The 27316-nt window shown below is 32.1% G+C and overlaps 3 protein-coding genes across 3 annotated transcripts; 1 reads left to right on the top strand and 2 right to left on the bottom strand.

The window, feature by feature from the left end:
* Positions 1 to 577: 577 nt before the first annotated feature.
* LOC100256940 (glycine-rich RNA-binding protein blt801) lies at positions 578 to 5403 on the bottom strand. The gene is made up of 5 exons (XM_002283990.5): positions 5218 to 5403; positions 3071 to 3215; positions 2920 to 2988; positions 2210 to 2316; positions 578 to 1363 (listed from the first exon to the last, which is right to left on the bottom strand). The coding sequence occupies exons 2-5, from the start codon at positions 3204 to 3206 to the stop codon at positions 842 to 844; spliced, it is 834 nt and encodes a 277-aa protein (XP_002284026.1). The 5' UTR covers positions 3207 to 3215; positions 5218 to 5403; the 3' UTR covers positions 578 to 841.
* A 6538-nt stretch (positions 5404 to 11941) lies between these two features.
* Positions 11942 to 13479, top strand: LOC100262038 (presenilin-like protein At2g29900). Its single transcript, XM_010664935.3, has one exon. The coding sequence runs from the start codon at positions 12125 to 12127 to the stop codon at positions 13436 to 13438; it is 1314 nt and encodes a 437-aa protein (XP_010663237.1). The 5' UTR covers positions 11942 to 12124; the 3' UTR covers positions 13439 to 13479.
* Positions 13480 to 18098: 4619 nt separating this feature from the next.
* On the bottom strand, positions 18099 to 20030 carry LOC100265529 (exocyst complex component EXO70E2). The gene has a single exon (XM_002280790.5). It carries the CDS (start codon positions 20028 to 20030, stop codon positions 18099 to 18101), a length of 1932 nt encoding a protein of 643 aa, XP_002280826.1.
* Positions 20031 to 27316: the final 7286 nt, after the last annotated feature.

Genomic DNA, 27316 nt, shown 5'->3' on the forward strand with positions numbered 1-27316 from the left:
AATAAAGGCAAAATAAAATTTATATGCTTACTTTATATCTTTAAAAATTATTATAAAAAATTCTTTGTAAAATATTACACCAAGAAAGAATTAAGAAAATTCCAGCCACCGTTTTTAGGCTCACCAAAGGATGCACTCTTACAGGATCAATTTACTTCTTGACAAGAAACCAAAACGAAAAAATATATTTTTAAAGGCCCCTGCACAGTTGTTTAGCACGGAGGAAACCTGCAACAGCTAGAAATGTTTAGGAAACAAGTCAATAATCTGAACGACCGACTGGTATGATAATCAGCACTTTTTCTTCTTTCTTTTCTTTCTTTTTTTTAAGTGAAGTCTTCTAAAATAGAAACAATTGGGCAAAAACTCTAAAAACTCATGAACCAACGACTTGAGAGAAGAGTGAACCCACATAAAAAAAAAAGACATAATAGCAGATCCAATGCAAGTGGCAAACACCTGTGTGTAGTTAGCCTTTGTGGGGCTGCTCTTTTCCCGGAAGGGTGAGTAAATTATCAAAATTGAATACCTGTGCTTTCAACAAGAAGGCATACCATGGAAAAGAATTTCCAATGTGTACAGCAACAAAAACAGAACTTGCATGCAAGAAGAGATGGGGCAGAACTTGTCTGTTTACAACTCTTTTATGTTTCTAAATAAATAGTTCATCTAAGTTCTTAAAGTTCTCAAAGCCAAATCCAGCACTAAATAAATCAAAGAGAACAGGGGAATGGGGAGGAAAGGTTAACTGAAAGAGGCAGTCTATCTTGAATCTGGATAAGAAGCAAAAGTCATGTGCTTTCATTCCCACGTCTAGGAGATGATTCTTCAACCTAACTTTTCAAGCCCTTCTGTTGGCATAGTCATCAGGTTCATCATCGTCATCCCTGTAATTTCCTTCTGTGGCAGGTTCATCTGGAGAAAACTCCCCAGCACCATCACCCACGCTGCTGCTCTCATTGGTACCCAACTGATCAGCCCCACCACTGGCAAAGCTGCTGCCACCACCACTAGGAAAGCCGCTACTGCTTCCAGCAGCACCACCAACATAATTGTCACTACCACCAGCAACACTGAAATTCCCGCCACTGCCATAGCCACCGCTACTCCCACCATAACCACCACCACCACTGCCATAGTTTCCACCTCCACTCCCATAGCTATCACCACCACCACCATATCCACCACTACCACCACCATAGCCACCACCTCCATAGCCGCCACTTCCACCATAGCCGCCACCTCCATAACCACCCCCTCCATAGCCACCACCGCCACCTCCATAACCACCACCACCTCCAAAGCCACCAGAACGTGCTCTATCCGTTGCATAGTTCACTCTCACCCTACGGCCATGAAGATCCTGGAAGAAAAATATAATATAATATCAACTGAGGTTCCTTTAATTACCAAATCCTTAGAGGGTAAACCAATTTAGTGAGGACCAAATAAGCTTTTCATGATCTCAAATAGGATATATTCTGTGATAAGCCATCCCCATTTCTCTATTCAATGGCAATTGTAAGATTAATTTCTAAGCCAAAGCAGGCTCTAGAATCTCTGGTATCAGCAGATATTTGAGAGTCAAGAAGGAGAAATATAAATGGAGGCATTAACCATTTTGACGAGTTTTTGTCAATTGCAGGAGATTTAAGTGGCAGTTTGAAGTTTCACCTCTTTTTTCACCTCCAACATTGCTGATAAGTAAAATCAGACCAGTCTCAAAGAGATTAAATTCATAGTCAAATTTCACACATTTACATTTTCCCTTATATGAAAGTTGTACTTCAAAGACTTGGAATTTGCACAAGATTTCTGGTTGATACATTTGCATAATCAATAAAAGTTGCTATATTTTATACATTATTGTAAGAAACATTTATACATTAAAATGCTTATAAGCCATTACATATTACAACAATAATCTTCAAAACTATCATTCACTTCAATTATCATCAGCAAACCATAAATGAAGAAAAAAATCCAATTCCTCTGGGTAGCATTGGATGCATTTGAATAATCAATACAATTCCAAATTTTATTAATCATCGTAAAAAACCATTTACATAGTAAAATGTTTATATGTTATGAAGTATTCTAGCAATGATTTTGAAAAACCATCCTTCATTTCATGGTCATCACCTTAGCCAATCCTTACACAAGCAAACCATAGATGAAGAAAAAAAATCAGTTAACAGATTAAAAATACCTGTCCATCCAAGGCCTGGATGGCACTGGAGGCCTCCTCACTAGAAGTGAAAGTAACAAATCCAAATCCTCTGGATCTACCAGTCTCACGATCCACAATGACTCTTGCTGCAAGATATTTCAGGTTGTGAGCATTAATTTCTCATTACTAATTAACCTGATAGACTAATGATCCATCCAAAACTTGCCTCAAAAACCAGCCACCCACAAAAGCTCCCTCCAATAAAGAAACATATAATCCTTTTTTTTTTATTCTTAAGATTCTGGCATATGGAGTTGGAATTTGGAATGTTTTTCAGTCATACTAGAAAATGCCATTGCTAAAAGAATTGTGAACATGCTCAACAGAGGGAGAGACTGAAGCCCATGGAACACCCATTCAAATATTATTAACACAAAAGAAGAAAAAAATTAAAGAGACAAACAGACAATGGACATGAATGCAGAGAATGTGTCACCCAAAACACATCGCCATCTCTTTGAAACCTTCTATTCCAAATTCCCTTTCTTTTCAAAATTGCTAACTTGAGAAGTTTATTTAAGGGGAGGGGGGGGGGGGGGGGGGGGGGGGGGGCGCTTTAAAACGATACAATGAAAATAAAGCTCAAACATCAATACTTTCAAAAACCATTCACAGAAAAACCAGCAAACAGAACATGTTGGCTTAATTGTCTGAAACCTAATAAATGTCAGATGGATCAGTACAGATACCTTCAATGACTTCCCCATACTTATGGAAAGCTTCTCTTAAACTTGTGTCATCTGTGCTATATGAGAGACCTACAGCACCAAAATTAAGGGAGTGTAACACAATGCCATGAAAATGGGTAAGAACTAGTATGCAGAGGGAAAATGAATGCACCTCCAATGAAGAGTTTCGAGGATGACATGCATCTTATTGCTTGGTAGATGGATGGGTTGGAAACAGAAAACTGAGAGTTGACCTGCTTGCTTACAGTCTGTCGAAGTATGTTCCCAACTTTACCAAAGAAAGCCATCTCTGAAACCTAATCAAAGTAAGAAAACAAAATCAGGTAGCCATATTAATCTTAAATGCATACGGTGAAGTGCAAGTCATACATGCATATCTCAACTATAATTCACATATCAAAGAAGAAAGTCTCCATTTAACACAATTATTTTCAACTATTTTTTTTATAGGTAAATAAAATCATGTATTAGAAGCACCTAGAAGCAACGAAAACAGTACACACAAAATATACAAACAGATCGCCCAAGAAACTAGGCAAAGAACACAATTATTTTCAACTGAATAGGAAAGCTCAAATCCACTTTCCTTATTAAAGATATTGGGCAAAGGGAAGAGAAAAGACCTAGCTATGAAATAATAATAAGAATAAGCATTTAAAGGAAAAGAAAATGATTCAAAGTGCTTGTCCTTCATGAAGATTAGCAGGTTGATACGCAATATCATTAGCATTGCATTTGGCCATTTGGGAGAAGAGATTCTTAAAGTAGACCTTTTTTATGCACTGTGCTTCTAGCAACCTACTGTGTCCAAGAAGCATGAGAAACATAGAAAAGGGGTGCAAACAAATATATATAGGTTATAATATTCCACCTGAGATCAAAATACTGAATAACATGGCAATACATCATAGGATGTGTTTGGTTACAGTTTCATGTGTGCTGGATAGCATTATCCACACAAATAGGGAGAAAAGAGGTGCAAAAGCACACAATTTAGAGGGCAAGTTAATTAAAGTCTTGTTTGGATACACTTTAAAAACAGAAAATAGTAGTAATGACTCTATTTAAAAAGTATAAACTCTCATAAAATATTATACATTTATGTCTATGAAAATCACTTTCAAAAATTTTAAAATTTGAAGTAATAAAAACCCTAAATTGTTCTTGTATTTTCTGAAGAAGCTAGTATTAATTTTTTGTTTTTTAAAAACAAAAACCTGGTAGTCTATCCAAATCGACACTAAAGTTTTTTTAATGGGCAAGGTCCAAAAAACAAAACTTTTCCAAGTAAAATTTTAGCAAAAAACGTATCAAAATAACTTCCATGCATCCTTCCCCACGATTTACATTTGATATAAACCTAACACAAAAAACAACTTCGTAAAAAAGCCCTTCAGAAATAACAAAATGCGTCCATACTTTTAGTTAACACCCCGAAAAACAATAAAATCCATTCACATAGGCTATGTTTGGTTCCGGGAAAACTTGAAGGAAAATGAGAGGGGTAGAAAATAGAGAGAAGGTAGAAGGAAAGAAAAAGTGAAAGAAAATAAAAATAAATTTAAAATCAGTAAATTATTTTCTAAGCTACTTCAAACTCATTTCCCTTGTTTTATATATAAAAATTAAATAATTTTAATAATTTGAAATGTATAAGTTTCTGAATTATTTTAATTATATTTTATTTTATTTTTCATATTTTCCATACTAAAACCATCCATAAAATTATTTTCGGATTTTTCTTAGCATTTTACCATAAACTTGAGTTTTTCTCCGTTTCTTAATACAATGACAACAACAACAACTGGAATATAGTGACTTCTTTTCCTCCTCCTTCCACAGTTTCACTCTAGCAGCAACCAGCCAAACAGTAGAAAAATGAACAATAACGAAAACCACAAAAGGACCACACTCAAACTTCAAACACAAACAACGCGCAAACAACACACGCGGATTGATGCAAAAGAGAAGAGAGAATCACTAATCTATAACATTTCGATGAGCGATCAAACCCTAAACAAGTCAAACCCTAGAAAAGCATATTAAACGTAAAAAACACAATAAATAAAAAATAAAAAAAACAACACACTCTCGAGATGTCGATAAAACACAACAAATAAGATGGGGGGAAAATCAAGAATTCATAAAAACGGCAAAGTAAAAGTCTTCAACAACGATCAGTCACTGGATTCCGGGCTCTCATTGCCTTTCAAAACATTTAACCGAGAACCAAACAGACAAACAAGAAATAGAACCAAGATCGGCAATGAAATCCACTGATTAGGGTTTGGACCATACCTTTGCTTCTCTTTCTTAAACCCTAAAAGGTTTTGATCAGAGAGGGTTTTATAAAGGAACTGAGGAGAAATATAAAGTGGTCCGGAAATTAATATTCACCGCTGGATTTGTTTCGAGGAGTGACAACCGTCCGATGCGAGATATTTGCTAATGCGGTATACGCCCTGGGTGATGATAAATGTCAAATGACATTACCGCCCTTTCCAATTGTGTTATTTATTTATTTATTTATGTATGTTTTCCTTTAAAAGAGTTTAATCAGCATGTTTTTTAAAAACTATTTTTTATTCATCTATATTTAAAATAAAATAAAAAATCGATCAAAACAACTCTTATTTATTATCTAAAAATTATTCTCTACTTCACTTTATTTTTAAAAATTGTTTCCAAAAAATACTGGCAAAACAATGTTACAAAATTTTAAAAACTTAATATTTAAAAAAGAGTTTGTATAATAATAGAATAAAAAATTATTTGATTAAAATGAAAAAAATAATCTCACATTTGTAAAACTAACCTCCTTGTATTTGAATCCAAAAAATAACCTATATCTAATATAACTATTTGTATTATTTTCATATAAGTTTTGAAATAAAATATCGTTTTTACAAAGAAAATATAAAGGGTATTGTGGACCCCGCATTTCGGCTCATGCATTTGCCACTCGATGGCGAGCTCAAATTTAATTTGAAAAATGATTTTGTTGATTAAGAAAAATTGACATGGAGTCGCCACTTATTTTTGTTTTATTTTTAAAAGGGTAAACAAAATAAGAAAGAAAAACTCTAAGTGTGATTCCTTATTTTGGAAAAAGTGGTCTGTGAAAAACCAGATCGGGTTCGGGGGTCAGGTTACTTATCGGGAAGGTACGGTAAAGACCGTAGCACCCCTCTAAGTCCCTAAAGTCGGGTCTCTACTAATAAAATGAAGCTGACGTGGCAATCAATAGGAAAATCAATAGATACTCAAATCGATTAAGCGCATATGGGAATCAAAACATGCAATAGAGAATGACTAGAATAGGAGTAGATGCGTACCTGGGCCACGAACGAGCAATGCGCTATCATAAAAATGAGGTTAGTGCACATTATAAAGCACGAAACATATCACATGCATCACCAAACGGAAATTAAAATTGTTCGAAGGAAAACTGGATTTTTGAAATTCATTTGAAAATTGGAGTCTTAGAGGTTATTTGAAAATTGGAATTTTAAAGATTATTTGAAAATTGGATTCTTAGGAAGTAGATGTAAGAATGAGAATTTTAGAAATTAAATTTGAAAGAAATTGGGATTTTGAGGAATTATTTGAAAGTTTGGGATTTTTAAGGAAAACTAAGTTACGAAAATTAGGGCTTTGGGAATTAAATTTTGAAAGAGATCAGAACTGTAAGTTAATTGAGAAGTAGAAATTATGAAAGTTGATTTATGAAAATTGGAAATCTCGAAAATCATTTGAAGACAGACTTTTTAGAAATGAACAAATAAAATGGTAATAAAAATAATGATGATAACAAATGAGTAATTGAGTAAATACGGTAATTGGAACATTAGGAAATGAAACTTAAGTTCGGAAATAGGACAATTGAAATCTCATATAGCTAAATTTGGAAATCGGAATTTTGAAGAATTAGATTTTAATGATTGAGGTTTTTAAGGGAAATAAATAGGTAAATATGGAATAAGGTTATTAATTAATAAAACGATATTTGGACGGATGAATAGTGAATAGTGAAATTTTTGAGATTGAAAATTAAATTTAAAAAAAAACAAATTTTTGAAAAATTGAACTTTAATGATTAAGATTTTTAAAGGAAATAAATAAATAGATAAATGGAATAATGATAAGAAAATAATAATAATTAAATAAATAAGTGTGAAAAATTAGAATTATGGGAATTGGGGATTGGAATTTGGAAATCGGAATTTATAATTATTGTTATTATTTCTTGAAGATTTATTTTTAAATGATATTTTAAAAATTAAATTTAGTAGCTAAACTTTTTGAAAAATTTATTTGAAGGTGAAATTTAGAAAATAATAATAATAATAATAATAATAAGATAAACTAAAGTAAGACTTAGAGGTTAGAATGAAAACGTGTAAGACCAAAAGAAAAATGGGCATGTACGTTCCAGGATGGCCCACAAAAAAAACTTCCATTGACTTCATTGCCATGTGATGATTCCCAAGCAAGAAAATAATAATAAAAGAAAACCACAATGGTTCTCGTATGTAAGAGGAATGAATGGGTTTATAGGTATTTAGGTGGGGTAGGTTGGTGATTGCTGTAATTACTGCAGTGGAAATAACAACCACATACTGATGATGCTCCGATGCAAATGGCTGTAATACAGGCAAAGAAGAGGGTCAAGAAGCCTCTAGCTGCTGGTCGTAATTCCCCATCAACCCTCGACTCATTTTATTCAAACCTCAGACCAAATAATATTCCCATTATAGTGAGAATATAGGGATGAAAACAACAACAGAGGTTAGAGTGAATGCTGAGAATAGAACCAGTAGAATAACAGGCAACACACTCAAACGTATAGGGCCTCATCTCAGGAGGCTCAAAATAGGTGGGATCCTGAAACTGGGTTAGCACAGCATACATAAAGCAAAGTCATACGAGCCCCATACTAAACCATAAGGATGACAATGAGATCAAAAACAACAAAGTAAGAGCATGATCCAGAAATCAACAGAGTTAAGCATGTATCCATTATCATCCACACCCAAACTTCGACAAACAAATGCGAAACAAGCAAATGGGAAAGAGATGAGAAGTATAGGAATCCAAGTAAGAGAGAAACTCACCTCAGAATCAAAGAAACACGCCCCAAGCTAAAAAGAATGCCCTCTTAAAATAGGTCTGCTCTCCACTCTCTCTAGTCTGAATGCGTTCCTCCCTTTACTCAAGCTCTCCTCCAGCTATCCTCTCTAAAAATCCGGCTCAAGCTATCTCTCTCTCCAGCCAGCTTTCCTCTCTAAAAATCCAGCTCAAGCTATCCCCCTCTCCAGCCAGCTTTCTCCTTTCTTTTTGCTCTCGTCCTTGCCCGAAGACCCAGCACCTCTTCTGCAGATCTCCCCTCTCTTTTTCCTTTTTTCTTTTTTTAGCTTCTCATCCAAGCCATCTCCGTACCCCCATCCCATCTGCCGCCCCAGCCCACTTCAGAGGAGTCAGAAGAACAGCAAAAAAATAATCATGCAAAAGAAAAGCCCTGTGCTCCTCGGGGGGGTCTACAGGTATTTTTATGGAAAACAATAAATATTTTTATTATTTTCATATAAGTTTTGGAATAAAATATTGTTTTACAAAGAAAATATAAAGGGTATTTCTATGAAAAAAATAAATATTTTTATACTAAAATATAAGAAAATGTATGAGATGAAAATGGACTTATAAATACCATACGGGATAGACAGACATATGAAGAAGAACAAAAGATACCCCGTGGAGCATGATGACTCATGATAGGGTATGATTACAAGGAGTAGAAATCCAATAGCTGCATCTATTATATCATCTATAATATTATTTATTGTATAGTGGAATGATTTTCTCTCATCACGTAAGCATGATTGGTTGAACCACATTAAAATCTCATATATATGTGTGATTGTTTTATTTTTGTGTATCATACGTATGATTGTTTTATTTTTATATTTTTAATCTAACAACATAATTTATAATCAAAATGTATATAGAAAATTTTCAAATTTAATTTAAATCACCTTATTGAATATGGTAAAAAACAATTCACAAAGTTTTGTGCATTTGAAGTAATAAAATCAATATTGTATTGGTTTTTGATTCACATTATTTTATAAATAAATAAATTTGAAATTATAAAATTAAATTAAATTTATTTTAAAATATTTTTCAATAATTATCTTTGTTTTTATTTCATTATTTAATTCTTGAATATATATATATATATATATCTTTAATATTTACTCAAAAAGAGAAGAAGTTGGAAAGATGATTGTAATAAAAGTAATTTATATCATTTTATATATTATTTTATTTAAAAGAGATAATTTATTGCCAACCTATAACTTTTTTTAAGAATAATTTTTAATCTAATTTAAATTATTTCATCCAATAAAATAAAAAGTAAAAATATTTACATAGAAAACTTTGAAGTTTAATTTGAACTATCTTGGGAAAAAATATCATAAAGTTTAGAAGGAAATTTTATAGAAATTATTACGGCTTATTAAAATTGATTTTTAAATATTAAGCTATTGATATGACACCAAGTTACATATGATAATGATGAAAATTAAGTTAATTATAAAATATATCCAAATCATTACCATTTATTAAAAATTAATAATTTTCAAACATGAGTAAATTATTAACTACAATAGGGATAAAACTAAGGGGATATTCAGTAAAACTTAATACTTATTACTTAATGATTTAAGTTACTTAAGTTGTTGACTTAAAACTTATTACTTAATTTTTACTTTAGATATTAAGGTTGTTTGATAAAATTAACTTAAAAAATATTCTAAATCATCAAATTTACATATTTATTTTCATAAATTATAATTAAGGTAGAGAAAGTTGAGTAACAATGAAGATCGTGGAGCAGTGAAGAAGATTGTGAGGGTAACTAAGGCAAATAAAGGTAAAAAGATAAAGGGTTTATTACACTTTACTCTCCTAACCTATTGTGTGTTTTGCACATTGCTCCATCGAATTTAAAATTGAGCAATGTACCCTCTATCATTTATAATCGTATGCAATGTACATTTTTTTTACTGATAGTGTTAATTTTTTGGACAGAAGACACATGTGCTTTTTGCGTGACTGAAAGCAAAAGTATCACTTTTTTTAAAGTGAGTGTGAAAGGGTCATTGTTATATTAAAACCCGAAATTCCAACCATCTTCTCCTCGACTGTTCCTCCTTGTTGTTGGTGTTAGATCTCAAAATCGAAGCCCTAGAATCTAAAGGAAGCTAATGTAGGATTGACATCGAATAGAAGACATGAATTTAACAATATTTCTTTCTATTGCTATTTCTTTAATGAGTAGAAACATGTAGAGAAAGATGGGTAGGGTTAGGATTTCGTTTTGATTTTCATAAAATTTGGGGAAAATAAAACTCAACCAAATAGAGGAAGGTTAGGGTTTTTATGTTATATTTTCGTTTTTGGGTTAGGATTGCAATTTGATGTTTAAGAGAATTTGGGGAAATTTTGGGTAGAAATTTTGGGAAACCATATCTTGAGCAAAGAGGAACAACCGAGAAGAAAAAATTTATATGGGGTTTTAGTAGTAGTTTTGTAGGATTGGGATTCTAGGGCTTTGAATGGGAAAAAAGAACGAGAGGAGGTGAGCTACAATTTGGGGAGTAATGGTTGACCAGAAGAGCTTGAGGTTGGAGGTTTACAAAGAAATTGACATTTTTGCCCTTGATCGTGTCGACAACATATGCCCTCTCATCTAAAAAAGTAGCATCGTGAGTTAAAAAGCGTACATTGCATGCAAGTATAAAGAATGAAGGGTACATTGTGCAATTTTGAACTCGAATGGGTAATGTGCAAAAAAACGTTGTAGGTTAGGAGGTAAAGTGTAACAAACCCAAAGATAAAATAAAAATATGGACTTAAAAATAAATTATTTTTTTATTATTATTTAAAATTATTTTTGACTTTAAGTTGTATTATTAAGTTATATTTTCAAATATACTTAATTTACATTACTTAAATTAAGTTATTAAGTTGGTTTATCAAACACCCACTAATTTAATTAAAAAAATAATTTAAATAATTTTATATTATTATTATATACTATCTATTAATACAATAGGATATATATTATTTTAATTATTTAAAGAAAATAATTTATAATCAAACTACTTTTTTTATAATGAATATAGAGAAAAAACTCAAATTTAATTTAAAATATCTTATTTAATATGATAAAAAATAATTCATGCATTTAAGATAATAAAATCAAATCTTTATAATTATCAATCACCTTCTAAAGCATTATCTCTTCCCACGTTACACCTATATTGATTTGATTTTTCATATAAAATTTACATTAAAAAAACCATAAAATTGGGAATGACACTAATATAAAGAGACATAATATAAATTATTACTAATTATTAAAAAATTAAATTTAAATTTAAATATTAAATTATTAATATTCTATTTTACTAATGACCTATAAAGTTCGTAAATTTTGATTTAACAATATTATTTTAAAAAATGATAAGAGAAAGCTAAAAGTCTAAATAATTATAAAAAAAACAAAAACATATGCAGTTTTTAACTTTTACATAACATATGTATTATTTAAAAGATTGATTCATTTTAAAATATTAAATTATTGATATTCTAGGATTCTAATCCCTAAAGTTATCGGGATAAATTTATTATACAAATGGTTTAAATGTTCATAGAAAACCAAATGAATAAGTCGTTTTAATTTTTATCTATGATAATATAATATTTGTTATTAAATTAATAATTTTCAAACATTAAATTATTATATACAAAATTATCATAGAACCACCAAAGAATTAAAAGTTTCAATGACCATAAAAAACAACCGAACTTAATGTGAGTTTAGAATAAGAGATTAAATTGTTAAACCGTAAAAGAAATATTTTATATTATATTTCACCCAAAAGTCCACTTGAAATTTTGAATATCATGGTCTGGCATTACCTACATAATACAATTAATTTTTCTAATATTTTTGGAAAATTTTATTATCTGTGGTAGAAGATGGGGCAAACAGACCCTTACCCGCCTACCCAAAGGTCAAGAGGAAGCTGGGAAGCTGCAAATTTTGTGTCTACCCTTCAAACCCCAAACAAATCTCAAGGACCCATCAATCGAAACGCCATCAAGAATCAAAATTGATCCTAAAATTGGAACCCCAATGGCCCAAAACCGAAGACCCAGAAGCATTATTGAATCTCTTGGCGAAGAAATCATCAGAATCATATCTCCAGTCTCAATCTGCATGTTCCTGGTGGTCCTTCTTGTAACCATCCTCAACTCCGACACCTCTTCATCGTCTTCTTCAGTTTCTACCATAGCAACCATAGCATACAGCGAGGACAGCTCAGACTCGACATGGGACAAATTCAAAGGTGCCCTTTTGAATTCACTTGTTTTTGTGGGTGTTGTCACTGTGGTGACCTTCCTTCTGGTCCTTCTTTTCTATTTGAGATGCACTAAGTTCCTCAAGTACTATATGGGTTTCTCTTCTTTCATTGTTTTGGGCTTCATGGGTGGTGAAATTACTCTGTTCTTGATCCAGGATTTCAGCTTTCCCATTGACTGTATTACATTTCTTGTTGTTTTGTTCAATTTCACTGTTGTGGGTGTTTTGGCCGTGTTCATGTCAAAGATGGCGATCTTGGTAACTCAAGGGTATTTGGTGGTGATTGGGATGTTGGTTGCATATTGGTTTACTCTTCTACCTGAATGGACTACATGGGTGCTATTGGTGGCCATGGCATTGTATGATTTGGCTGCAGTTTTGTTGCCTGGTGGCCCTTTAAGGCTCTTAGTTGAGCTTGCAATATCCAGGGATGAAGACATTCCGGCTTTGGTTTATGAGGCCAGACCAGTGACTTATCAAGATTCATGTCCAGGAGGTGGTGTAGCTCAAAGGAGGGCATGGAGAGAAAGGAGGGGTGTTGGATCAAATTTGAGCGAAAATTCAAATAATTTGGCTACTTCTGATGTAAATGTTAATCCTGATGTGGCTTCAAATTCGACTCTTGGGACATGTTTATCTGTTGGAAGTGGCGAGCAAGAGACTAGTTTGGTCAATGCTGAGGAGGGTCGGGTTTCAGAAGGGAACTCAGAGCTTGTTGTGCCATTAATTGATCATCGAATTAATGTTGGGGAGCATGGACAGGAAGATTCTGTGTCTACTGAAAATTTGCCATTTGAGGGAATTGGGCTGGGATCTTCTGGTGCAATCAAGTTGGGCTTAGGGGATTTTATCTTCTACAGTGTGCTAGTTGGCAGGGCAGCAATGTATGATTTTATGACGGTTTATGCATGTTATCTTGCTATCATAGCTGGTCTTGGTGTTACGTTAATGCTATTGGCAATTTATCAGAAAGCATTGCCAGCTCTTCCAGTGTCAATTTTGCTAGGTGTGTTGTTTTATTTCTTCACTCGATTCTTGCTTGAAGCTTTTATTGTACAATGTTCTTTGAACCTCTTGATGTTCTAGAATTATAACTTATTTTTTATTGGAATTACCTATTGATGGAATCCATGTCTTGTCTTTGTGATTGTACTGGCTCCACAAAGTGTTCTCATATTTTTACTTGTTTTATAATCAATTTGAATTGTGATCAAATTTGTTTAGGTAAGAGACTCCTCAAACAAATAAAGGGTAAGGACAATTTTTTTTTTTTAAAAAAAATTTGTATTTTGTTTATAGGCAAACAAAAAGATATATTAAAAAGTGTCAATCAAAAAAAGGAGGTGCACCCTATGTACATAGGGAGTATACAAGGGGAGGCACCTGGACAAAAGGAAGCTGCAATGCAAACAAAGAAGCACATTCCCTCTCTAAAGGGATTCTACACCATTAAATAAGCGACCTAATAGGGGTTTCTTTTAGCTTAAGGTCCGTCAGCTCTTCCCCATCGAAGATCCTTCTATTTCTTCCCTGCCACACACCAAAACAAACAAAGAGGGGCCATGCTCCACACCCTTCTCCACCATGTGTGGCCTTTCACCCTCCAACCCAGAAGGGGAGCTATTTCACAGAATCTAAAAATATCAACTGAAGCTTGAAGATTGCTAACAACATGTCCCACATCTTTCTAGTTTTGTTGCAATGGATAAGAATGTGGTTTATTGATTCCTCATTGACTTTGCAAAGACTGCATATATTAGTCATTGATTGTCCTTTCCTTATAAGAGCATCAATGGTTAGGATCTTCTCCCACTTAGCCTCCCAAGCAAAAAAACAAATTCTCGAAGGGGCACAAGTGCTTCAAATTCCTTTGGTAGGGAACAGTGCTTGATTCTCATCACGTAAAAAGTTATAGAAATATTTCACTTGGCATGTCCCTTTTTTTCCTCCCTTCAAAGTAGGCTATCCTCCCTTGATTCTAGCACTCTTACCTTGTGGATGAGCTCTGAAAATTGCATCAGGTCCCAAGGGAAATTAACCAAAGAAATATTTTCTGGACCTAAAAGAATTGGAGTGGGTAAAAGCTATTCAGAAAGGGTTGAAAATTGAAACATAGAAAAGGGGAGAAAAATTTAGGAAGAAACAAGAACTAGTTATAAAACCACCCATTTGATTCCTGTTGCTAACAATCAGCATTGTGGCAATGGTTTATTCTCTGGGTCTTGCAAAAAACTACTTATTCACACCATGGGACCTGGCCATAACTTAAGTTATCATCTTGAGTGCAAGGAAGGGGATGCAGAGGGTAGTAAGCATGGTAACTAGAATGGTTGAGTCTCGTCCATTCTTTGTAAGAAGCGTTTCTCTAGTTTCAATGAACAAGTAATCATGGAGTGTGCGATTGAATCCATAGGCAAAATACAGGTATCATGAGGGTTGAACTTGCTTGAAGGCACACAATTCAAAATGTGTATTGGAGATGGTATGGGAGATCGAAGCACAAGATACAGATTGAAAAGAATAACAGACAAAATGTGGGGAATTATTTTGTTCTGCTGAACCTCTGTATTAGCTATGTCAAAATGAAATGGATTGTCAGAAAACATACAATAAAAATATAATAAATCTCAAAATTTCACTTCCATGTTATGGGAACCTGGGTCTCTGGAAGTCAGTTTACCTGTAAAATTTCACATGACTTTTTGCAATGACAAAAATAGGAAGTGGAACTCAATACAAGTTTTGGGTAGTGAATATTGTGATATAAAAGGTTGGAAGGGGCACACAGGACATGGAGAAGTGTGTAATCCCAGGAATAATAGTGTTAATCCAAGGAGCCAAGGGAGCTATTGGACACAAACTTTCAGTTAACTGGCAGATTTTTCCTGTGCTTACTTCTACTTTGTGGTAGGTATGCCAGAATGCGGGGTTAATAAATAAAAAATCTTGAGGCCCTCCTGGTTGTGGCTTTTGAGAAATTTCCTTTTCTTTCTTAGAATGGTGCTAACAACTATTTTCTGGCATCTACTTATTTCTTTGCCACAAATTTTGAAGTAGGGAAGCCTCTGCAGTGCATTAGATATATAACTGCGTTGGTCGCTTATATAATTTCTTCTCAAACTATCCTCTGAAATGATGAAATAAGAAGCTCACATCTTTATTGATCCAGTTTCTGGAGAAAATATCCTAGATGTGACCAGCTCAACTTTGTAGTGGTAGTTTGGTAAGAAGAAGCAGTTAAGAGATTTTATCATATATAAATGTGCAAAGCTAATTTTTGTATGTTTAAATTAACATTTTGAAAACAAAGAGAATTGGGTATGGGGTGCTTTGGAAGGAAATCATACTTTTAACTGTTGTCAAGTAGGTTGTTCATATCATGAGTCATATCTAATTGCATTTTATTTGGTCATTGAGCCAAGATCATTCTCTACAAGAGACTAATAGAACAAAGGAAGATGATGAAAACTATCCTGTCATTATTTTTATTTGACCACACTGAATCCATTAAATGCTTGGCATGTATCTTTCAAATGCTAAGCAAAATTGTGGAGTTTTACTGGGCAGTGGGAGTACATGACTGATGACTTTGATACCCTGAGAACAGTTTCATACTTTAATGCTGTCGGTTTAGTCTTTTATATGGATCCATTAAACATGAGGTTTTGTCGTTTGAAAGATTCCTTATGATATAGATACCTTTTACCATTGGTGGCTGCTTTTATTTCTTGCACTTTCTTATGGTTATGATCCAACTATATTTGTTTAAAGACCAAGCCGAAGTCTTTAAAATCGCTCAAATTAATCTCTTGTTCTGAAATGTGTGTGTTTCTCTTGTTGGATGCTATGAAGTGAGTATTTACTATGTTTTTATGTGTAGAAATCTTAAATAATCTTAGGCTATATTTGGTTGACGGGATACGATAGGATAAGGTAGGATACGATCTTAGGATATTATATCCCGTTAGATAGGAAATGCATATCTTAGGATATGATTTCTAATGAGATATGATATCCTTGGATATTAAATTCAATGAACATAATATCCTAAGGTAGCATATCTAATGAGATATGTTCTGCTATGTTTATATTTAATTTGTAAAATGAATAAAAAAATAAAATAAAATAAAATATATATTATTTTTTAATATTTAAAATAAAAATTATATTGCATTCCAATATTTTTTATTTAAAAAAATATGAAATTTCTTTTATGTTTTACAATATTTTGTATTCATGGTTAAAATATTTAAACTTTATAAATAAATAAATATATTATGTTATTCAATTTATAAAACTAATACATACATACATACATATATATATATATATATATGTATGTATGTATATAATATTAATGTTATTTTACAATATATTTTATAAATATTTTTTAGCCATAAATCTAATTTTATAATAAAAGATTTTTATTTTGAAAAATAAGTAATGTAAAAAAAAATGAAAAATTGATAAAAATAAATAAATAAATTTATGATACATGGGATATATATATCTTACTTCTTAGCTTAAAATTAACATATTTCGTGTAGAATGGATATAAAAGAGATAATGGATAATATATTTCATCACCGATCAAAAAATATTTGGTTGAATGTAAGATAAGATAATTGATGTGATATAACTTATTAGTTATTCTATCCTATCACCAACCAAACTTGGGATAGGATATGCTAGCCCTTCTCTTATTCTATCCGATGTTATATTCAGCCAACCAAAAATAACCTTAAAGCTTGTGAAAGATTGGTTAGATAAGCATTAGAACTGAAATGTGCAAGTTTATTTTCTGAGTACAAGTCATAGCAATTTTGAAGAAAATGGCTGAAATGAATGTGGTGTACTATGGTTTGTACCCATGCATCAACTGCACCCCCAACTTGCATCTTTATGTTGCACATGTACCTGAAAAAACCCTGATAAAGCTGCCTAGGTCTTCAGGGTCTTGACTTTGTCCAGCCATGGAAGTTATCAAGGGCCAGTATCACACAGTCACTTTTGGCTGGATTAAAGACTATCATGTTCACCACCTTATCCACCTTCCTGGCTTATACCCAACTAGTGCCTCAACCAAACTAGGTCAAGCTCAACCAAGGAGGACGGCAACACCATATAGAAAACCAGTTTGAATGCGTCCAGGCCTTGGGGGCCCTGTACAACAGGAAGTGTCAAGATCACTAGGATGCTTCTGTCCAACATTGAATGCCATCACTATCATCATCACTTTCTCATCTTCAAACACAAACACAATTAACTGGAATTGGGACAAAATCCTGGACCAGTTTAATCTGAGTAAACAAAAAGGGTAGCATTGTCCTAGTTTTGCAAGGAGTACTCTGTTTTTCGGTTTCTATTTTCAGTTTTAATTGTACCCCTGGAGCATAGAAGGATTTGGGTCTAGGATCTAAGGCATTGTTTAATGTTTTGGACCCTGAAAATGTGATCAGGCAGTGTTGAGTTCTTTACCAGCATCTTCCCATGCTAATATTAAAAAACATAGGCACATAGAGCATAGCAAAAAAGAGGGAAGGAAATAACCATATAACCCTGCCTATAATCCCACTCAATATTATCACAAGATAAAGTTACAGTTATATAACAGCCTAGTTTTGCGGCTTGAGAACCGTTGACTGTAGCCATAGAGTGAATCACTTAACATGTTTACATCAATGACAAATATGAAATAATTAAGGAGCAAAGAAAACGAATACTGAAACTCAAAACTATTCAGATTTCACTTCCTTCTATTGTTCAGTGATTTTGGTGACCCTTCAAAGAGATTGTGGACATAATTCTCCAGATCATCTGCTGAGTACTTGATGTGCTTGTCACTGAGATTTTCAGAGTTCCTCCCAATAAAACCCCGATATGCCTGGATTATTTTCTGTGAAGTCAAAATTCGTAAATTATCACGAAGCTGAGGATCAGGGATAAACCAGGCTGTCTGGTTTTTGTATACCTCCTCAAAAGCAATACTGAAGCCCCTGCACCTCTCTTTAAGAATCATCTTCCAGGGTGAACTTGAACCCGAATTTCCATCTTCTCTAAGCAAAGAAAGGACTGAACTCCAAGTAGTTCTCTCGTAGCTTGTCACACGCTGCTGAACCTTCACCATGTGCTTCCTGATCCATTCATCACCAAAGAAACCCCTTAGTTCAGACCCCTTAACCTTCTGGACCATGTAGTGAATGTTGTTCATCAAAAATATGTGTTGTAAAGACACATCTTTGTATAATTTGGATCTGCTTTCAAGGTTAGATTCCAGGAGAGATGCGATTGAACGAAGGTGATGAGCTACTGGACAGACTACTTGAGAAGGAACACCCTGCGCATTCTCTGCTTCAATAAGAGGCTCTGGATCCTCCCCATTCTGGTCCTTGAGAAGCAAATTGAGCGTATTGCTGTATTCAGTAAGGATCTTGATGTAATTCATGACATACCTGGTGAGATGGAGAATGCCACCTCCTGGGAAAGGGCTCGTTGATGTGTATGATGCAATAGCAGTCTCAAATTCCATAAAAGTTGCTCCCGCAGCATCACCCAATTCCCTTTGAAGCTTGTGGAAATCAATCCTGATGGAAGCGCCGGCTTCTTCAGAGAACAGAGCATCTATGTGTAGGAGAAGATCTGCCAGAGCCTCATACATGTTCAATAAGCTGAACAACTTCTCCGGCAGATGCTGCCCAATTGCTACAGCTTCACCAAAATTCAAGAGGCGCAACATTGAAACCTTTGAAGTTTCAACAAAGCAAATTGGATTAATGGATCCAAAATCCCCCAAGATGTGGTCGCATAGCCGTTTCTCGCTAGCCAGATAAACCCGAATGATTATCTTCATAGCCCTGATCCACTTCTTTATCTCGTAGTTCAAGTTTCCCCAATCCATCCTCAGCACATCCTCAATGCTGAGTTTCTCCAGCTCAAGAATGCCCAAGTACTCATCCAAGGCATCTTTCCGGGCACCAATGAAAGCCTGGCAAAATTCCTGGTCATAGTTGGAAGCAAACATCACATTTGCAATGGATTTGAGATGAGGAATTACTTCTGGATTGATCAAACCTATTGTATATTCCTTGGATTCATCCCCATTGCTATCTCTCCTTGATGAGTCCTCAGAGATGTCATCTTCCACCGAAACAATGGATTCTTCATACACAACAACCTCCTCACAAGAATGAAAAGATGCGAATTCAGGCTCAAATGATTGCTTCTTGTGTCGAAGAATGTGGAGTAGCTCTTCCTCAAGCCTTACCATTGCGATCTGCAGAATGCTCTCCGCTTGGCGAAGTAGTCTCTTCTGTTTCTCACCTCCATTCAAAGACAAGCTCTCCAAACTTTCTTTCAAGGTTTGGACTTCTTCAACAGCTTGCAGATACTCCAACACTTGCTTAGAACCCGAGTCCCATATCATCAACTGCTTCGACTCCCGATTCATTATCTTCTTCTCTGCACATTTGAGCCGCAATTCAACCTCACTCAATTCATCTCCCTTTCTTTCATTGAGGATGGTCATGGTGGACAGGTGGGTGTCAAGATCCACTAGGATTTTTTTGAAATCCCCCGTGAGGTTCTTACTTGCCATTAGTGCCTTCACCATATGATGAGCTGCAGCCACCACATGTTCTTCTCCTTCATAGGTTGGGATTATTGCTCTGCACTCCTCCATGACAAGGAAGATTGATGGAGGGAAAGAATCACCAACCAAAAAATCGAAACCTTGAAAACCCTCAAAAGGAAATGGAGACCCAAATCTACCAAGCCTCTCAAATTGGAGGAACCCGAATCAAATCAAATCAAATCGTTGCCAGAACAGACTCAAAAGGACAAAACATGAACTGGGGTACAAGAGAAAGCCCCCCAGATAGAATTTAATCTCAGACGTGGGGAAATTGTTGCGATGTTATAGGGGAAAGAAATAAAAAATTCAAAGGCTCTATGGATAAGAAATTCACTTTGCAAGAGAATGGATTCAGCAGTTCTAGGTTACAAGAGGTGATTCAACAGTTACACTTACAAGAGAAGTGAAACCCACCAGCCCATCTGAACTGCTGCAAAGAACCAGACCCAGAAGTGAAGAAGATGGAGGAAGCCCACTTACCCATGACCCAGGAATGAAGAAAAATTACTGAAAATTCACGATCACAAATCAAGTTCAAGAAATTTCAAGCTGCATATGCCATGAAGATCTAGTACAATCACACAAAATTTTTTGTCATGCTCTATCGCATAGTCCTATCAAAGAATAACACAAAAGACGAATCCAAAACTCCAGAAACCCCAGAAATCAACCCCAAATCAACAACTCTGTTTCGGAAAACCAACAACAATAAAAAGAAGAAAATAAACCAAAAACATCATCAACAACAACAACAACAACAGACGTCAAAGAGGAAAACTGGTAGACAAACTAACCCATGAATCTCCTTCTTGATACGTGACTGAATCGAGACAACTGCCATGAAAAGGGTGAATGGCCTTTTGGGAGGAAAATAAGCCAATTCCGCGTTTTTTTGTGCCGAGAAAATGAAGGAAAATATGAATAGTGGGAGGAAAAAAAAGAGAGAGAAATTGAAGCTGAAACTTCGTAAATGTCCGATAGCGTGCGTTGACATTTGACTCAGAGTTTCTTGGGAACATGAACTTGCTACAGTGTTGTCCCACTGCCCAATCCTAGGTTGCCATCGGCCCATCACACAGTTCCGCTTACATAATCATATGCTTGTCTTTATTTTCAGTGTCTTTGGCCTTTGTTCCTTTTGGACGTCCTAAATCGTAGATACAACCGCGGTTTTATGGATTCCATATGTCCATTTTTATTGTTTTATATCTTATTTTCATGGTCTCTGTCATCGTTCAATGATATTCAACAATCAAGATGAAAAATTCAATAGATATTTCTTCAATTTCTTTTTCTTTTTTTCATTTGATTTCATTATTAGTCGTTCATTATGATATGAACTCTCAATTTTTTTTGGCAAATATCGTCCTTGCGTTCATTTTTTGAAGGTAATTAATTAATAATAAGTTTTGGATAACATGGTAATTTCACAAATAAACCTTTAGAGCCCAATACAATAATGTCATTAACCAACAAATCTAAAACTAAATAAAATATTTCAAATACTACTACAAAAATCCTAAATAAACAATTTTAGACTGTCAATAAAGAAACACCCTTCCTATCCTGAACTTTCTTTATCGATATTACTTGTATCTGAAAGCGGAATAATAGAGAAGATCGACAATTTAGTAAGGAAAAATGGTTCAATAAGAAGGATCAAGTATAATACATGATTAAATCACTGAAAATATCACATCTTTATAAAAATCAATTAGCAAGCAAGCTCATATAATTCAATAATTTAATTCTTTTTTTTTTGAAAAATTCAACACTTTCAATCTAAAGATAAACCCAAATAAAACATTGCACAATCAAATCATATTCAAAAGAATTTTACAAACAAATATTTTACTTTGATCCATTAACATTGTGCTCGAATATTGGGACTTGCGATAGGTGGCTAGTCTCAAAATATACCACCAGCAAATAACACTTTTATTAAGAAGGATTGCACTACATCACTATCCTCACAAAGGGTCACACAACCAAAGTTTTCAAAATTATTATAATAAAATTCACTTGTAAAGTAATAAACAAATTGATATTTCCAATTTATTTAATAAACTAAAGAACAAATCAAAAAATATTTTAGAATTTTAGGGAATTTAAACATTTTAACACTTCTAAAAACAAATGAAAAAATAGATAGAAAATTATAAAATAACTTAATGCACTATTAAGTCTTACCTAACTTACATAAACATAAAGAGGTAGAGTTGTGAAAATTTCCCATGAATCACCGTGTGAGAGATTTAAAAAAATCTCACAAATTAAAATTCTCATAAATATTATACTCTAAATATATATTTATTTATTATTTAGCCCGGTACTATAATAAGGTAAATTAATATTCCTTTAGGGAAATATCCAATTTTTATTAGTGAGGTTGACTTAACTTGTTTTCCTAATCAATTATTCGACTTTCTTTTCTAAGGAATCAAAATATACTTATTAACCATATCATAGTGTTCTTAAAGTCCCCACATAATAACCCTTTAGTCTTCATATGCAATTCTTATGAATTTCTCAACAATGACAAAATATCAATAAGTCCACAACATATTTCCATAAAATTCAAACTTTCATACTACGGCTAATTTTTTATTCTTAAATCTTCATCAAAATAACTCTAAATTTAAGATTTATTAATTCTATATTATTCTAAATATCAATTTATTTATCTTTGTACTTTTATATTATTATTTTTTTTTTCCAAATAACACCTAAACTACGTCCAAATTTCTTTTTTAAATAAAATTTAAGGATTTTAAAAATATTTACTTCATATAATCTAAACGAAATCAATGTAAAGTATTGGATAACGGTAAAAGTGTTTACCTCGAGATGTGGAAATTGACTTGAAAAATGACCTTGGAATTTTATGATCTAATTTCTATGGTTTCAAACGAGAAAAAGACATTCCACCCTCATTTATTTATTTATTATTATTATTTTCCAAAAGCCCAAAATTCATCTCCATAACCCAAGTCAAAAAGTCAAAATTAGAGTCTATCATATTTAACTAACCAAAAATTTTATTTTCTTAATTAATTAAATTATAATTTTACCCTAATTTAAGATGGGGGTGTCATAGTTCTTGAATAATGTTTTCATTTTTTTTTTTACATTCTCTGTATTTTAATCTCACTTTCATCCTTTATACGCTTTAGTTAAATTCTAATACCCCCCATTTGCTGCAAAATTGTGAATAAATTATTAAAAACATGATTAAAAAAATAATGACAAGATTAGAATAAGGAAAAAATATATATATGAAAAAAAATTAGTAAAAAGTATTAAGGATCATTGTTGTAACTCTGATAATTTTTTTTTTTTTTTTTTTGTATTCTTAGGCTATGTTTGGTTCCTAGAAAATATTAGGAAAAGAAAAAATAAATCTTAAAGAAAATATTTTTCTCATATTTGGTTTGTAGTATAGAAAATATAAAATAAAATTAAATAGATTTAAAATTTATATATTTTTAAATTATTTAATTTTGTTATAATAGAGATAAATAAGTAAAATGAGTTTGAAGAAAAATATAAAATTAATTTATTAAATTTCTCTCCATTAAATTTATAATAACTTATTTTTTTATTTTATTTCATTCTACTTTTTCTCTCTATTTTCTTTCATTCCCATTTTCTTTCAAATTTCTCGGAAATCAAAGATAGCCTTAGTTAAAACTTAAAAGTGATGATGAAACGAAATGATATGTTATAACATAATGGATAATTTATGAAAGATTGATAGTGAGCTCTCCACATTAGTTTGATTAGTATCCTCTAATCATATGCTCAATGTCTTTTTCTATGACCAAATCCACTAATCAATTGAATGAATGCGCGTAAACCATAATTTAATATTGGTAAAATAATTATAATAATCATATTTTTCTTCCGACTCCCTTTGATTCTTCCTTAAGATATTCCCCTTTTTGTTATAGAATGGTTCAAGATTCTCTCTTTAAAAAATTCTCCTTTAGTATATTTTTTGGTCCCACTAAGGAAGTGATCATCTTATGACAATTGTACATTTTTTGAGTCCACTCTACAAATAAATGCTTATCCTTCCATGTTTTTGAGAAGTTTGAAGATTTTTTTTCAAGTTTAGTAAAAATTTCCTTAACTTGTATGCCTTAAAAGGTGGTTTGATGTGGAAATTATACAACTTCAGATGTTAGGTAAAGCTAAAAATGATAATACTGTTATAATTAGGGGGTGTATGATAAAACTTAATACTTAATCACTTAAGTTGATTTTAAGTTAAAATATATTTAAGTTATTGACTTAAAACTTATTACTTAATTATTAAAGTCGTTTGATAAAATTAACTTTAAATTTATTCTAAATCATTAAATTTATATATTTGTCTATATAAATTGTAAGTAAGACATAAGAAGCCTACTAATAATGGAGGTCGTGGAGTAACAAAATCATGAAAGTAATTAAGATAAATGAAAGTAAAAAAGTAAAATAAATATATGAATTTAATAATAAAGTATTGTTTGTTTTTTTTTTCTACTTAATTCTGAATAGAACTTAAAACCAAATAAGGTTTAATGGTGTTAAATAATAGATTGTTTTGTTTTTGTAATATTTTATTTTTATTGATCATTAAAAAAAAAAACTAATATGTTAATTTTTTCCATTTAAAAAAAAAGTCAAATATTTTGAGTTTTTCTATTCAACAAAAATTTGTAACAAGCCATGAAAAAGTAGAAAATTAAACAATTTAAAGTTTGAAAGCGAATTGCTTTAAGTAAAAAAATTAAAAAAACAAACATCTTCTAAGTTAATTATTTTTACTTATTATTTAAAGTTGTTTTTTTTACTTTAAGTCATACTTAATTTATTTAATAACTTAAATTAAGTTATTAAGTTGATTTACTAAACACCCACTTAGTTTGGCCTTAACAGGTTCTTACACTTTTAAAATATATCCATCTAGTTATATATATATATAATTTTAAAAATTTGTTTTTTCATTTGACGTAGGTTATCACAAAAATAAAAGAAAATATATAGTATATAATTTGGGCATCTTTATTAGATTATTGCCGGTTGATTCAACAAATTCAGTTGAAGAATCTTTCTCTTAGAAAAAAATGACCATTGAATTTGACAAAGTGGCATCTTTTGATTTTCTTTTGATCAAGTCTTGTGGAGACATGAAAGGTGGTGGTGGTCACATAGGCTGACTTGCATGGAGTCATGTGGTCTAGGTTATATGATCCTCAAAGATTGCATTGAATAGGACGAGTACGTGGAAAACCTTCCTCCATCAATGGCTCTTTTGTTGTTGAGGGGCCATTGCTTTTACTTTGTTGTCCTTTTGTTTTACCGACTTGCCTTCTTGATTTGGTGGAGTCAATCCCCCTTCCACATTCCACATTCAATATGGTTTCTATTAAATAGATCACTTATTATTAAATATTTAATATATATTTGATTATTTAATATATGATTTATTTATAAAAGGTTTGAGAGTGCTTTTATTTATAGTATTTTTAATCAAAATAAGTTATTTGAATGTATTTTTTAGAGAATCGTACCTTAAATGTTTTTTAAGAATTGTTATATTTTTTTAAAAATTATTATAAGTAGTATTTTGTTTTTTCTTAAAAATTGTTTTATAAATTTTATCAAATATTTAATTTTTATTCAAGAGTGCTTTTTAAGTTATAAGTATTTCTTAAAATTATTATTAAATAGAATCTTAGGACTTTTTCAACTTCAATATTTAACGAGCTTGAGATGACTTTAAAAAAATTTGAAATGTGATATTTTGGGATGCATTTAGAATGACTTATTGGATTGGAATATGACTTATACCTATTTTTATTTGATTTTAGATAATTTTCCGTGACATGACTTTTTCTTTTTAAAACGTCATTTCTTATTTATATATTTTCCTACAAGTAAAATTGCGTTTAATAGTGTTTCTAAAAATCATCTTTTAAAAGTTGTTCTGAAAATTAGTTAGGCGGTGTTGTTATTTAACCCATTTCATCCTTCTATTTTTCTTTTCAAGGTAATGTTCCATAGTTTATGTATGGTCTCATTTGGGAAAAAAATTAATTTTTTTATTCTAATATAAATATAAATAAAGGTTAATATAAAAATTTTATTTTATATTCCCGTAAGTTGAAAAATGTTTTTACAATAAATACCATTGTACGTTTTCATTAAGTTTCTTTTAAGGTTGATAATATTTTTGTGAATTTTTTTATTATAAAAATGAACTTTAAATCAAGTGATATTTGTATGAAATTTATTAATGCGCTTCGTTGGAGTTGGGTGGGTGTTCAATTAGACTAACTCAACCCGATCCAACCAAATAAGAGATCAGGAGTAGGGATGGCAACGGGGCGGGTTTTTTCGGGTACCCGCCCCGCCCCGCCTCTAATGGGATGGGGTTGAAATTTAATAAACGGGTTTTTAACGGGTATGATATTTTTTTTTAAACCCGGGGCGGGTTCGGGTATTGCCCCATCCCGCCCCGCCCCGTTTACATATAAAATTAATTTTAAAATTTAATTTAATTTAAAATTTAAAATTAATTTTATTTTACTATTTTTAATATATAGATAATAATAAAAAAAATAATAAAATAAGTTATAAAAAATATAATAATTTTATTATTTATAAATATATTTATTTTAATGTAATTAAAAATTAAAAAAAAAAAAAAAAAAAAGGAGGCTAAACGGGGCGGGGCGGGGATGAGAATTATTTTTGATAAACGGGGCGGGGTTGGGATGGGGGCGACCTGTCCCGAACCCGCCCCGTTGCCATTCCTAATCAGGAGAGTAGTTTTTGAGAATTGGAATTATCAAAAATTGCCTAGAAAACACTCCAATAATAAAATAAAATAAAAAATCTCAAAAGTTCTTAGAAAAATAAGGTAAAAGACTTTTATGCAATGAAACAAAGTGGTTCTTGATTTTGTGTTGTGAAATAGAGTGATTATCGATTTTAGTGTGGTTCTATTTATAATTTGGGGCGAAAAATTGAATGGTGAAACATCTATTTTTTTTTTTTTTTGGATCTTGGGCATTTAAAAAAGGTAATCCAAAATTTTCTTACCACGTTTAACAATTTTTTAAAAATAATTTGGAACTCCAAAAATAAATCTAATCATTCAAAAAATAATAGATCAAAACTCAAAAACTCATATATTATAAATCATGATTTTACTATTGCTACATATGTACACACAAATTTCACGAAAATCCTGCAACGTAAGCAAAATAATAGGGGAAAATAATGTGAATAATTTTTTTTTTATTAAAATTGATAAATCACGGGGTACAATATTTGTGGTAATA

The sequence above is a fragment of the Vitis vinifera genome, chromosome 17, assembly GCF_030704535.1.
Source record: "Vitis vinifera cultivar Pinot Noir 40024 chromosome 17, ASM3070453v1".
NCBI lineage: Eukaryota > Viridiplantae > Streptophyta > Magnoliopsida > Vitales > Vitaceae > Vitis > Vitis vinifera.